At 39.5% G+C, this 15645-nt stretch overlaps 1 protein-coding gene across 1 annotated transcript in view; it reads right to left on the minus strand.

The window, feature by feature from the left end:
- PHLPP1 (PH domain and leucine rich repeat protein phosphatase 1) overlaps positions 1-15645 on the minus strand; it is a 136187-nt gene that overhangs the window by 52902 nt on the left and 67640 nt on the right. Inside the window, exons 4-5 of the mRNA XM_041427786.1 lie at positions 9924-10120; positions 7780-7905 (exon numbers count right to left, since the gene is read on the minus strand). Coding sequence (XP_041283720.1) covers positions 7780-7905; positions 9924-10120 — 323 coding nt within the window. The remainder of the gene's footprint in view (positions 1-7779; positions 7906-9923; positions 10121-15645) is intronic.

Raw genomic sequence — 15645 nt, forward strand, 5'->3', positions numbered from 1 at the left:
AGAGATTATGCTAGGTCCTCAATTGCTGATCTAGGTTCTTTGACACTGCTGTATCATATGGAAAATTCTACAATGAGATGAACACTTTTCATGCCATTATTCCACTCTAACTCAGAAAGGCGTTTTGACCCAAGCGTTTTGTAATACAAATAATCATGGATATAGCTCTACTGGCATGTGGCCAAAAACTGGTCTCTAGCACTCATTCCCTCTTCTTCTTGGAGACTTTAATCCTTCTCCACTGACTACAGAAGAGGCCTACGGAGAGTAAATGACCCTGAAGTTAGGTTTTGCTAATAATTCCTCTCCTTTCTTCCTTGCCTGCTAGACTCTACTTGGAAAGGCTTTCAGTGTACAGCCATTCAGGTTCAAGACCAGCTCCATTATAACACCTCACACACACCAAAATACTGTGCAATATGTCAGTCCCTGCAATCCCCTCCTGTCTTACGGCATGTGCTCACTGCGGACACTTGGTTCCCCTGAGCTTCATTAAGAGCAACATTACATTCATTCTCCCACTTGTTCCTACTCTTTCACTTCCAGAGATTACTGAAAACACTTTGGGATCCTTCTGGATTGAACACATCTAAAAAGATAACATATACAACACCTTACTGAGCTTTCTAGTGATGCTTTCCTGTAATTATGCAAGGGCTGCACAAATTCAGCTTCACTAATACCCGAACCTGATTAAGAGGTTTCAAAAGACAGTACTTGAATGCAATTCCAGATGCGTGGGCGATACCTAGTTTTCTGTTCTCACTCTTGGCTTCAATACTTCAATAACCATTATTAACTGAAGGCAGCAAGCCCAAAACAAGAACCACAGACTCTCTAAATTCCAGCAAAAGAAAAAAAATAACAGTGAAATTGTAATTTCTCTGAAACACAAATTAAGAGCTTGCAGTCACCATTACACTTTAAAACCAGCTGAACTGTTTAAACATGCAAAATTAATCAGCTGAGACAAAATATCAGGGCTTCCCTCCTGAACCATTAAGAGAGACTGACTGCACTGAAACACACCCAGAAGTTAATTTCCAAAATGTCAACTAACCTCATATAACAAAAGACACAAAAGAATAGGCTTTGCAGGGAAAGAGGAGGAGGAGGAAAACTTTCAAGTGTTATCATCAAAAGAGCAAGAAAACTGGCTTCAAGTTTGCTTTGCCCAATCTTCTGTTTTCACACTTGAGATGCTAAGAAGCCATCAACAGCAAGAATGACCAGATATGACAACTTCAGAGCAAAGGTCCCAAATACTGAAGACTTCACGCACACAGAGAAAAGGAAGTCAAGTTCCGCATGGAAACCAGAGGTTTGTTTATGTTTGAGTATTTGTAATCACCACCAAAAGGAAGCTGTGGGTTTATTTTTAGGGATCTATTTTTAGTTAAAGCATTATCTCAACATTGTCATTTTATGGTATTAGGGGAAAAAATGGTTTCCTTGTACTGAACTTAGAGTCATCATATTTCCTGTGAGTAAGGATCAGCTCAAAAAAAGACCCATGAAAAATCGAGAAAATCTTCCTGGGTTCTTTTTCCTTGACTAGACATTGAATCAACTTTTCCAAGTAGCTAATGGTGCTGCTTAGTCTCAAGTGTGAAGAAACACAAATTGTTATTCACAAAGAAAACAAGCTTTGTTTAAAGGCTATTCTCAAAAGATGCCCACTGATGCTGGCAGTATACTAAACTAGTTTTTAGGTCGTATTAGAATAAAGACCAATTTTTCAGCCTCCAAGCTCAACTGGCATAAGAAACAAATCAACTACTTCATGGTCACCTTCACAGTGACCGACCAGCAGGTGCCTGACCTCCAACCTCCTCCCAAAACACACAAAACCAGGCAGCTCCAAATCACAATGGTACATTCTAGCACATAAACTATTAACCTAAAAGGAAATGTCAGAAACTCCTAACTGCAACACAAGTAGTCTGTTGTACACAATTCCCTGTAGAATGACCACAGGTGATAACCAAGAGCAAAAGATAAAAGCAGAAATGCTAATCTAGAAATTCAAATTGCATTGAAATTAAAAGTCTACACAGTATTCCTCCAGAAGAAAGTTGCCCATTGGTTATGGGGCTTAACAGACTTGCAGAGGAGACAGTGCATCCAGAGACATAAAAGCACTGTAACAAGCGACATCCCAAGTAACTTAAAATGAACTACTTTATCCTTGCATATGACTTTTCCCTACACTCACCATTGGTGCTGTTCTGTGATCAAAGCACTGCAAGAAGGTATTCTGAGCCCATTTTGACCAGTAAGCATTTAAAAAGCCTGTCCCTAATGCCTCCAGAAACAACTGAAGCTTGGTAATAAAAATCACGGCAGTGATGAACTCGGTGAAGACAGCTCATTACAGTATCCAGAAATATATATGAAGTAGGTCAAACACCTAGAGGGTAAGCCAAGGCAAATACATTGTAGGGCTAACTTAACAATGAGACTAGTAGCTTCAAGCTTTCTTTACAGACTGGAAGCTGTATTCTGTATGAAAAAGCTCTGTGTTCCACAATGAAGCTGGCATGGAAGTTTCTCACACAACTTTTCCTGGCTGACTATGGCTGACAGGAGAAAGACAAGCACTAACATCTGAGAGTATCTGAAATAAAGATGAAGCTATATGCACAAGTGGATATACCTTCATTCCCATCCCTTTAATTAATGAGCAAAATCTTCTGTGCTGAAGGAAAAAGCAGTCCCACGGTTGGTGATCTATCCCTGTCTCAAAGGTGGATAAAGCACAGCTGAAAAGCAGGTACATCTTTAGCACTAATGCTCAATTGTTGCTTACTGCATTTCCTCAGCACGGTTTCTGTAAAACACATCCAAAAGCCAATCATCTTAGTCTACTATTTTGGGAATATTTTTGCAGAACTGCAGTCAAGGTCAGGAATTATTTTCTAAATTCTGCAGAATTTATATATATAAATGTGGTTTGTAGCACCAAGCATGTGGTCAGAACTCAAACCTCATCAGAAGTAAATATCACTAGAGTTACAGATCAGCTTTACAGGGCTCATACTCCTCTTTTTACAGCAGTCTCTGTACACAATTGTCAAATTTATACTGAAAAAATAATTAGAAGACTGAGGCAGATGGTCAGAACTAGATAACTTTAGAGAAAAAAAAGTAAAAAGCAAAACCAATAATTTTGCACTGCTGCTTCAGGTAAATCTCTACACAAGTTGAGGAAAGATGGACACTACAGCTGTAGAGGATCCTGCATTACTTCCTTGAAGAGTATGAGCCAAATTCTAATCTGTTCTTGTTTTCTGCTAGCTTCACAGTGCAAGTAAATGTATGAAGAGAGCATTCTGCACTGGCATAAAAGGAATAAGGCCAACATGGCAGCATGCCCTTCTCAGTTGAATTTGCTATTCTTGCTATTTTTACCGTGTTTTAAACATAATGTACACTGACATCATCTCTCCTTTTTCACAGGCTACGGTTGTTTGGAACACCACATACTTCCATGACAGACATTTACACAGACATGACTGAAACAGCGAAAGGAAAATATAAAAGCACACAAGGGAAAACTCTTAAATGTTGTAGGTTTTAAATCCTATTTTTGGACATTCCTTGTATTTTCAACAGCAGGACTTTTGTGTGTAGGCATCTAAGCCCCACACGACAACTTATTCCCAGCCACAGCTGTGCAACTCTGGTTGACGGTGTGCAGACACACAAGGCTCTGTGCCTGTCCATCTCTCCCTACCTACACAGACAGGCACTGCTCACAGCCCTTATCCCTCATCGCCTCTTTTCCTCTACCTGCCCCACTGAACCAAGCACTAAAGCAGGAAATAATTGTCATATGAAGCTGTTGACACACTTCCTGCTCTCCCGCAGCCAGGAAGGGAGAGAGGGGTTCTGTGGGGTCACATAACTCATCCCAGCATGCCCAGTGGTGCACACTATTTCCAAGAAGATAAAATTCTGTAATGCACCCTGGCATAAGCTCTGCAATACCGAATTTCCAAGGCAGATCTTGACATCCCATTTTAACTGCATGCCTTGGAACACAGAGGACTGCTAATCCTTTTATACTCCACCCAAACCATCCATGTCATGAACTGTATCATAGGCAGTGCTCACAACAGAAATTTCACATGTTGTAAAATGGTTAGGGTTAGCTGTTAGAAACATCCAACAACAGACCACATCCCAAATAAAAGCCTCACAACAGCAAGTCCCACCAATCCCTAACACTGTATGCATAACACCTCTCTCTCTTCTACATTAAGGATGTAGCTTTTCAGCTTTTGAAGTGGCAAATGAGGAACGCACTCATCACGTCCTCCTCACTGTTAAACACACGTTCTTTGCCCTGTCCTTCTGCATTTGACATTCAGGTAGCAAACAGTGACAGATTTGCTGTGCAAGTAATTGTGCCATTTCCAGAACCATCAGGACAACTTCATGCAGACAAAATTCTTTAAAGCTAGGAAGACGTTCCTTTCTTTCCCCTCTGCTCACCCTTCCCAGTTGCATAAGCCTATTTTTCAACATTTGGCAAGAGAATGAATGCATTAGATCACAAAGGACCAAATCTGTTGCTGTTGTTTTCCTTTTAAGCTTCCTTAATTAGCCCTCCAGTTTTTGGAAAGTACAAGGAAAGAAATGCACTGTGGTATAGAACTATCAATCTTAACGAACAAGACAGATCTCCAGCTTTTAAAAATATTCTGTTTGAGGCTAAATCAGCGCATCTAAAAGTGGCCTACTTGGAATAAGTATGTCACCAAGTTCGATATTTAGGTCAGTATTTGTGCAATAATTCTAGTCTGTCCTGAAAACAAAAGTTCTGTTCACCTCAGGACACATCCATATAGGAAAACCAATCCTAACACCTATTCAACTTCCAAAAATTTACAGAGGCAGAGCACAAAAACGGTCTTGGCTATGATAGATTCCACTGTTAGAATGAATCTGATTATACAGGAGCGATGCTTATTTTTAATTAAATTAAACCCCAGTCTCCACAAACACAAATTCAAATCTTTTCTAGAATACACATATTTATTACAGGAGTGATGCATTAGGATTTGTCTCATTCTGAAACACCACTAAAAAGTCAACAATTGTCAATATTCTGTGGGGAGAAAGACTGCGGAGCAAGCATTCTCTGCAAGCCTCCTTTCAAGACTGAGCTTGTTATTTAAAAGTTAAATAACATAGTCTTCTAGCTCTTCTGAAGTATACAGAAGATAGACATTATTTTTTTTTTCATAGTTAAAAACTGAATTGCACAATTTTAAGGAAATATTTTAGCAGGGATTTCCTTCTGCATTAAAATTTATAATTAAAGCTTTCATTGCACTAAAAATCAGATGCCTCAGTTTTCAGCAGCACATATCAGGAGCACAAAGGAGAAGAACTACTCTGAAGAACTATCACTGAATAGAAGTTAACACAAATGTCACTTTCAGAACAAATGTCATTAAACAACATCTATATTTAAAATACAGTCTTAAACATTATTCATAACAACTCACAAAAGTGCAAGTACTATATACAACACCAGTATTAGGGAAGAACCTGCAGGCATCGTGTCACCTAACCCATAACGAGCGACTAGAGGCTAAGTTCTAGAGCCATAATACTTCTCTTCCTATATTTGCTTGCTTTTAGAAGCACAGTGTTTTACACAGTATTTTCTTGGTTAGCATGATTGTTTCAGCAGCTTTGCACTTGATTAGTTCCCAAACACCTGAGGCAGAATACCTCATATACATGCTGGGGGTTTTTCCCAGCGTAAGAATGTTAGTTTGCCTGAACTACAGAGCTGAAGATTCAACTTTTGTCATTTCTTTATATATGTAAATCAGGTGTGGTGCACCTCACAATTAAGCACTTTGACACAAACAGCACCAGCTGGAGGAAGTCTGAGTTACTTTTGCAGCATTACTAGTTTCTCTGTTTCTGTTCTTCAGAAACAATGTTACTGTACAGCACTTCCCACACCACTGCCTTGCATACAATCATGCTTGTCTCTGTTTTTCAGTCTCAGGACAGGAACCCCAAACATCAAAAAAACAACTTGAAGTGGCAAAGAACTGTTTGAAAATCCATGAATGCAGAATGACAATTTTCAGGTTTGGGGGCTGGGGAGTTGGGGTTTAAAATGTCTTTATTTTTCCTCAAAGAATGTTTTACCAAGCTAAAAGAATAGCATAGAGAGTTTCTTCACTTCTGACAGTCTGAAAAGACACTTGAAACTATGTATTTTCTTTCTACACTTACATAAGAATGGGAGGTTATTGGGAGTGCATGGGGATATGTTCTCATGCTGGCTATCATCCCGATGCTGTTAGTCATTTGGGTGAACCAGAGAGAAAGAGAGAAGCACAGCATGGCACAGAACAAGCTTTAGCTGCCAGTAATTCAGAGGGGCTTTCTGGCCATTTATCTCTAGCTCTGAAGTTCATTGTTTTCCACTGTTTTCCTCACTCATTAGATTTGCCTTTCATTTATCTGATGTCAAACCCTCTGGAGATGAAAGGACACTAGTGTCCTAGAGACAGCCCCAAAGCGACAAGGACTCAAAAACCTGACAGACCGTGCCTCACCATCTCATAAAACTTGCCTTGGGGATTTTTACCTTGAGGTTTAACAGACCTAAGCAGATATGCCAGAACAGCTTCTTTAAAAAGAATTTTAAAACTTAACTAGGAAAAAAAACCTAAAAGACATTTTAAATGATGCATGTGCTAGAAGGTGCATTAGTTACTGTTTGAAGAAAGTCTGACATCCAATCAAACCTTTAAAAAGCCCACAACCTAGGCTGCATCACTGGCAATTGGCTGGATAATACATTATTGCAATGTAAAGATAAAACAGATCTAGTGCTACATGAGTCTCCAAGTAGTGCCACATAAAACTAAGATGCTTTTACATAGTAAAGAGCATGGAAAGTTCTATCAAGTACGAAACTAATGAACAGTTTAGGGCCAACTACAGAACCAAAGAGAGCATACTGACAGCACAGTAAAAAAACTTCAGTTGTAATAAGTATGAAAAATATAAGGGTGCAAGATATATAGAGCTTTAGCAAAAAAGTGGCAGGGATTAAGAGATAAAACAGACAACTGCAAAAATACCTTCCAACAACAGAAAGTGGAACTGAAGAGTTAAACAAAATAATGCATGCCCTAAATTCCTATAATTAATTGTGTTCTAAGCCCAGTATAAAATTGACTTTACAAAGGTTTTCGTTAGTAACCTTTTTCACTGACAGAAAATTATTTGCTTATTACAAATAACCCAAAAATCAAATAGTTATTAAACCAGAGAGAGGTTCAGCAACACTTCAAAGCAGGAAAAAAAAAAATCCTTTATTCTAGCAATTTAATATTTAGGTTCTATGTAAGGAATGAATTTTAAAAACCCGGACATTATTTTACGTTTTAATAACACTGAAAAAAAGCTTTTTAACTGAAATACTGACAGTTGTATTTGTCATCCTTGCTATTATAATGATCTCAGTAGATCCATTCAGCTGATAAGAAAATAGAAGAAGTTCAGTACAGCACTTTGCTTACACAACCTCAGTAGAAGGAGGTGTTGGTGTAAATGCAGAAAAATTCACCTCCCTATTGCCTGTTACCACGAGCTCTCAAATCTGGGTATTTCCATACAACACAAACAGCAGTTCTTGACAATCAACCCAGAAGAGGAACAGTATTGCTGCACGGAGAAACTGAACTGGGGGAAACTCTCCAAACATCCCATTCACAGCAGAGCTAGCAGCATCCTCACCTTTGATGCTTGTCGCAGCCATCGCAGATATTCAGTGAAGTTATCAAAACAAATGTAGTAGGTCTGGCTTTGAGGTCCAGAGGAGCTAAATGCTAAACAGTGCTGGTGCTTTTTCACTTCTTCCACCTACGGCAGAGACACAAAACTGTGAGTCAACAAGAATCAAAACTCTCTTTGCAGAACTCCCCAAGGCAAAGTTAAAGTGTGCCCAAGAACAGATCATCAAGTAGAGCCCAACTAACCATCTCAAAAACCTAAGCTGGATCTTGGGTATCAAATATTCATTAAAACTGCACAAGTAGGAATGAGAAAAGGAGGAGGACAGAACTAACGGAGAAAACCACCAAGAACATAAACATTTTAATAGAAACTGAATACCATAAAAGGTTTGCCAGTGAAATACATTTAAGGCTGTTTTTATGCAACCTAAAAAAATACAATTTTTACTCCCTGGTTATTAAAAACAAGCTTAACAAAATGCTTCTCTTACAGCCCAATTAAATTCTTTGGCATTTCTCAACTTGTTAAAAAACACCCAGAGTACATCATTCTGCTACCATACACGAGAAGTCCCACACAACTTATGGTCTCAATGTCTCAGTACAGCATTTTGGAAAGCCTTTGCAAACCAGGAAGTGCAGAGTATTTATGGGGATGAGGAAGAATATTTTTTGAGCAATAATTTAAAAAACACTTAGTTCTGTGCCAAGCACCCTCCTCCCAAGCTTTGTCAGCAGAAGCCCTCAGTACATTTTTCTGAGCTTAGTTATCCTTTTCTTTTCAATTTTTTTTAACTTTCTGCTTAACATAGTCTGCATGTTTTATATCACATAAGGCATTTCTGTGCAAAAGCTGCTTAGAAATTCCACATTAAGCAATTAAAATGGTACATAATCTTTTCCCTTTTAAAATTAAAAGAAATATTGTGATAAAAAGAATATTTATCTCAAAGAGAAGGCTGATGGGAACCTTAATCCCGTCCTTTCCAGCAACCTACACCCAGGAATACAATTCATTCTCCAGAGTTCACACACTGTTGCCAAAAGAGGACAATGTTTCTACTTCAGTATCTCCCAGGAAGAGTTGGAGAATTACATGAAGAATCATAAAAGAGGCAGGAAAAACAGCTCACAGAAGGCAGCTCTGCTTTTCACACTGCTAATATAGAATATTAATTAATCAACTCTAGTCTGCATATATAATACTGTGAAGCTTGTTTCTCTCGAAATAACTCTTTAGAATTCAACTTACCACTATGTAAGGGAAAGGAAAATTACTTAAGGTATAAATTCATCCTCAAGATTATGATTCTCTTCCCATTTTCCAAGTTAAACAAGCCAATAATAGTTTTCTGAAACACTGTTTAGGTTAAAACAGTGATGCTGTAATCTTACTGTCTTCACTACAGTTGCCCAGAAGAGCTAAGGTTGGAAGGGACCTTCAGAGGTCATCTGCTCCAACACCCTGCTCAAGCAGGTCCACATAAAGGCAGTTGCCCAGGACCATGTTCAGATGGTTTTGAAGTATCTCCAGGGGTGATAGATATGCCATCACCCATCTGGGCAACCCATGCCAGTGCTCAGTCACCATCCCAGCAGGAAAAAATAAATTTTGCTGTGTTCAGTCTGGAAGTCCTGGGTTTTAGATCAGAAAAAAAGTCCTGTTTTAGCTTTTCACAAGGAAAAATGTTTGTTGCTGTTAGCTTACAACAGACTACTACTCGTACAATGCTGAATACTCAAAACTCCCACAATGTTCAGAATAAGCCCATGCCCTTATTTGTTAATTTTCAGAACTTAAGAATAGCCCAGCACGGATAAAACCTGGATAAGGAGGAATGGCAGAGATCACATGTTTGTACACAACAAACCTGCATGTATCCTTCGGCTGTATGCTACTGCATATATAAACCACCTGACACTGCACACTGATTGTGCATACATTGCTTTTCTTTGTAGTTTTAATTCAAACATTCTAGATTGTTAAATATGACCGACCATAATCAAAAGTCATTCATATACTCTGAAAATCCCATTTATAGAAACAAGCTTTTGGAGGGTCAGAATCACCCTAATTGAATACAATCTTCTCTTCATAAAGAGACATGGGTTAACCGAGCAAATAAATAAAATAAAATATCTTACTTTTCCACCAATTAAAGGGAGGACATGCATCTTTCCAGTCTGGCTTTCTTTTACTGATGAGACAATTAGGCATGTTCCACAAAGGATAGCTTGGCGTCTTGTCCATCTGTTGACTGGCAAATGTATTTTCCCTTTTCGAACATTGTACATTCCTGAGAGCTGAATCCGTTCGGAGCTGCCAGTGCTGTGGGGCTTTCCTGAAATAGAAACAAAAGCATCCAGTTAATCACAGAAAATCTTTGCCTCTTTCACTTAAGTCATCCTGAGACTTGATCAAGAAATTTTCAAGCTACAAACTGCAGCATGGCAAATGATGTACAGCTTCAAAACCATGCAAGCAAGTAATGTAATATTAGCTTCAGTGCAGACTTTTTCCATAGGTAAAAGGACATGACAGGTTGGTATCATGAGCAGCAGGTCACATTAAATAATCTGCAATAACCACAGAAGCACCAATTAATGGTATCAGCCTTCTCTCTGACAATCAAATGTTCATCCACAACAATAAGAAATAGGTTCCTGCTGAATTCACAAGGCATACGGTAACTGCGGAAGGGAGTGACGATGTAGTGCATGCCGACCCGTGTCTTTGCATTTCCATGTCTCTTCTGGCTATCCTTCAGGTCATAGTTCAAACAGCTTCAAAAGCTTCCCAAAGAACACAGGTCCTGCCTCCCCCAGCCTGCACTGCTCAGTCCCAACCCCACAGCAGAGGCAGCCAGCCATGACATTAGCAGGGGCAACCGAGACGAAATCTCTCAAAGACCCTGCTTTAGTCTGAGTAAAAATTTGGAAAGAGTGAAGTTATTTTGTCCATATTACAATGAACTCACTATTTTTAGTAATTCAGATTATTAGCATAATAATCAATGATTTGGTCTAATCTACTAATTAGACCAAATCTGTTAAATTACTTTAAATGTCTCAGATTCTACTAATCTAATCTATCAGTAAGATTCTACTCTATAGAAAACATCAAGAGCGATGGCAACACAAAGACAAGCATCTCTGCTCTTTCAGGATGTAAATGGGAGGCACAACTTACTCATTCTAATCTGATTTATATACACCAATTTACCCTATCAAACCCTAAACAGTCCAGCCCAGATTTGAGTCATCCAAATACATCTAAGTATTTTGCAGAGACAAGAGCTAATCATGTTCATGTTAAACCAGTTCAAATTTATGTAAGAACACCAGTGTCAGTGAACCTTGGGAGGGAGTTCCCCTGGATAAACAAACCAAAGGGTATGTTAATTTCAAGTAGCTTCCCCATCACGTTAAAAGATAAATCGCTAATTTCCCTGCACTAATATTTACCAAAATTCCTAAATACAAGGAATTAATAACTCATTAGGACTCCAGAAAAGCAAAACTTTGATTCTAACACTAATATTTCAGAGCTGTGCCTACTGATCTCCAGCAGTGACAAGTGCTGCACACTATTACTTCAACTTGCTATTATTCCTGCTTGCATGACAGCTCATTTGTCTCAATGAGTCTGCTCTTGCCTTCAGATTATCTACAGAAAGATAGAAGACACCTACCACATGCCCTATCCACTGCCATTCTCTCACCCCTGCCTAGCCCACGCCAATTCTTGTCCTTATCTTTAAAAGCAGCATTTTTTAATCTTCCTGCCAATTTAATGAGCCAACACTTGGCACAGTTACCCTCAAGCCTTGCTCTGCTCTAATAAACACTAGCATTTAGGCTACCAATGTCTGCCAGTTTGGATCTGCAGGAACATCACTGTTGCTTGGAGCTGAAACACTGAAACTTTAATGCCCACAAGGTATCAGCATCAAATTCAAAAATAGGTGCTTCAAGAAAGCAGTAGTTACACTGCCAAGCAAATTCATATCCAACCACAGAAGCTGTGGATTAACTCTTTGCCTAACAGATGGAAACGGGACACTCTTTCCGTCCACAGCCACAAGACAACTGATAGAGAATACAAGTGTGTAAATTACAGCAATTCAGCCTTAACAAACACAAAAGCTGAATCAAACACTACATTTGGAGTATGAAACATTTCGTTCTTAAAAGTAACAGAGTTTATCTAGCTTGTGCGGAATGCCACAGAGCCCTGATTAAAGAATTAACACACACAAACAACCACATCTCTGTAATGGAGTAAAAAGTGCTTGGTAAATACTAATAGCACAACTGCATATGGAATAGCTGTCAGGGATGTGTGCAGTTGCACCTCTAAAATTTTGTTTTATAATCACCTTCCCAGGTCTGTTTTCTGACTGTGCGCTCTCTAACTTCCCAGGAAAAGCTGAACATGCTGCAGATAGAAATCCCTTAACTCAATCTCTTGGGAAGACAAGCTCATTTAGCATTTCAACATAACCAAATGCAACTTTCACAAACATTCAGGAACAAAGGGCATAAATTGCACTTAATCTGGGCAGACCTGTGTCCTGGAAAACACCAAACCTCAGAAATTTTTTAGGAATATCACGGATAGCAGAGAGTATGAGCACTGGCCACAGCGCTGCAGCCAAGATGCTCGGTAGGAACCACAACAGCGTTCTGGGACAATCAAGTAGTAGCATTATCCTGCCCAGTCCAGAGGTAAAAAAGACTACCACACTAGGTACTCACACTTCACAAGAGGTACTGGAAAGCTGGTCTTGGAAAAAGTTACAGGAGAAAATTAATTCAGATGCCTGAGAAATCTGCTTTCTAGGACCAGTCCCTTTGGACTAGTACACGATGTTAGGCACAGCTGGACCTGTAAAACTACTCAGAAGTCTCTAAAAAGTAGCTCCTAAGATTTCATGTAAATTCTCAGAGTTTGTAAGTCACAAGATACAGCAACAATTAGTATCATTAGTAAAGGTTTACTAAAAAACCTGGAAGAGAGCTATCACTAGAAGTATTCCTGCTAGATATGAACTATTTGACTAGAAAATTACTGGAGTAAGAACCTTCAGTTACTCCTACAAATACAAAAAAAAAACAACAAAAAAAAAAAAAAAAAAAAAAAAAAAAACCCAAAAAAAAAAAAAAAAACCAAATGCCCTTTAAACTCAAAAGAACCCTTCAAAGGATTTAAGGTGCTTTTTCCCAGAAAGAATTGTCCTTTGCCAAGTGAAAGCCAGAAGGATCTTGATGAGAACATACAGAAATAAACACTGGACCAATTTCACTAAAGCAAATGGTTTCTCTCTTCCATTTCTTGTCTACTTCACTACATAACCAACCATCTGGTTGCACCAGATGATCTTTCAAGGTTCCTTCCAACCTGGGCTCTTCCCTGATTCTGTAACTTGAAAAGCTCATGTTTAATATTGGATCACATGTTGTTGCCTGATACGCAATCTGCTCACATATTCAGTTTTCTTCCTGCTTAAGGACTGTCATCATTGATATTTGATAAAACATTGTGATACTATTATCATGCAAGTGCGGGGAAAAAATAGTCAAAAGCTACTAGCTTATTTTGATTTTAAACGGAGGTTAATCAAGGACATACCAACTAGCTGTGGAACTAATTTCCTAGATTCATAAATCCAACCAAGTATTTTTTGCAGGTAACTGTGAGCAAAAGCTGTTTGAAAAGTAGCAGCCTTGCCTACTAAAAAATACGCTTGGACAGACAGCTTTAAAAGAGCTCATGTATTAGCTGCCAAGAGAGCATAAAAGCAGGAAAAGTTTAAATGACAGTGAGCTCTGCTACAGCAGAAGTGGGATGGGGTTTGGAAAGAGTGTGAAGCGATCTAAGGCTGGCTTAGATTCCTCACTTCAGGGAGGAAAGCAGCAGGTGGCAGAGTCTCCTGCAAGAGGGCTCATCCCTGACAGCCTGGGGAGTGGAGGACAAGGGAAAGGCTCAGAACTGCACCTGCCTTTTCTATGACCTGGAAAATAATCAAATCAGAAGGCAAATGACAATTTTTCTTCCAAGTGTACAGAAAGATGGGGAGCAATCTGGACTACAGCAGAATGCCTTTAGGCCAGGAATCAAACACCACAAATTATGGCATAACTACAGCATCACCACCAAAAATCTGTTGGTTTTGAGGTACCCTGCCTCTAACAGTGCCAGTGGAAGCACTGTTTTCAGTAAAAGCATCAGCAGTTCTGAAATTATGTTCCTCAATCTGCATCATAGACCTCCCATTCAAGATTTAGAAGGCTGCACGAGATTCACATACAGATGATTCTTCAGTTTTAACTAAACCCTGAAGAAAGCAAATGAGTTTTCACAGGGCCTGTGATAATATACCAAAGCCAACAAGCGTGCAGATAAAATGGTAATGATAATTCTTTGTGACTTGAAACATAAATTTGAATCCTGCCAAAAACTTAAAATATAATTATTGTTGCACTGATCAGAGTGAAGACAAATAAGCCAGAACATCCAGAAGTCACATACCAGAAAATATTTTTCAAATGCTAAGCCCAACCAAAGCAGTTTGAGTATTTTAGCAAGAAACCATAAAAAGATTATTTTTCATTCCTGTCAAGTCTCCAAGACTACAGCAACTCCTAAGCACCCCCACAACAGGACTTTTGTTCTGTGCAAGGCATTAGAAGAGATGCCTCAAGGAATTATGAGCAGACCACTCATTTGGCTATCTTGGTATTCATGGCTGAATTCCTCTCAGTTTTAACTCCTCCCAGGTCCTGGAGGGAGACTAGCGGTATTCACAAGGGTAAAGAAAAGCAAGGAATTTGACTGAAACAGCAGGACTGTCTTTAGAATCACAGAACCTACCCTGCTTCATAGGAAGCAGGATGGGACAGGAGTAATCTTTCCATGATGTTAAAGAACTAAGATCTCACCACAAGCAGGCTGAGGAAGCTCCGGGTACACAATACACTGACATCCCGCTTGGTGCAGAGACTTGAAACTTTATTAAATAAATACCCGCAGCCACTTGCTTTGGATTCTGGAGTAAAGCTCTTTATCCCAGCAATGGAAGGCATATGGAATACATTATCATCAGAAGTTATAAAATACCAGCTCATTATGGGACATAAAAGTACTTGGGGAGAAAAAAACCCCTCTCTTCGGCAATACGGCTGATTAAGTTGCAAGTACTTAGTATTCCCCCCGTTTGAAAAGTACAGCCAATAAAGTCTGTCTCTAAAGAGTGACTTAAGACATTACCAAAATAAGAGCAGGGAAAAGTGTTGACATAAGAAACACGTTCACTTCTGTGCAGCAGGTCTTATTTTTATTACTAATATTGGTTTGATGGAATGAAAACTAAAAATTCCTCATGACCTGCATGGTGCAGGCAGCCCGGCCAGCTGGAGAGACTGCCCCCCCCAAGCCACCTCGGGTATTTGCCAGTAGTAAGAGAGGCTTAAGTTATTATTCAGCAGGAACAGTGTTGAAGTTTGAGACTTCTCAGAAGTGACTGAATTAACTCTGAGTGTCTAATTTAGGGATGTACTTTTCCTGCTACAGCTGGGCAGCTACAGAGGTCATCATCTCTGCACAGTGTTGGGCCCCCAACCCGAGGCCAGCATTGCATCAGCCCTACCACATCAGCTGTTCCTCGCAAGGTGTCCCCGAGGCCTTTCAGACAAAACAGGCTGCTTTCATTTCTTGCTTCTTTTGACTGAGAGGCCTTAGGGACAGCTCATGGTGAGTAGTTCAGCATGGAGAGCAGAGGAAAGGCACGTAGGGGCCAGAGCTGTGACACAGTGGCTGCTGCTGGAGAGGATATGTAATCAAACCCACCCATGGCTTTCAATAAGT

Source organism: Onychostruthus taczanowskii, unplaced genomic scaffold (assembly GCF_017590055.1).
Source record: "Onychostruthus taczanowskii isolate IOZ18803 unplaced genomic scaffold, ASM1759005v1 scaffold119, whole genome shotgun sequence".
Classification (NCBI taxonomy): domain Eukaryota; kingdom Metazoa; phylum Chordata; class Aves; order Passeriformes; family Passeridae; genus Onychostruthus; species Onychostruthus taczanowskii.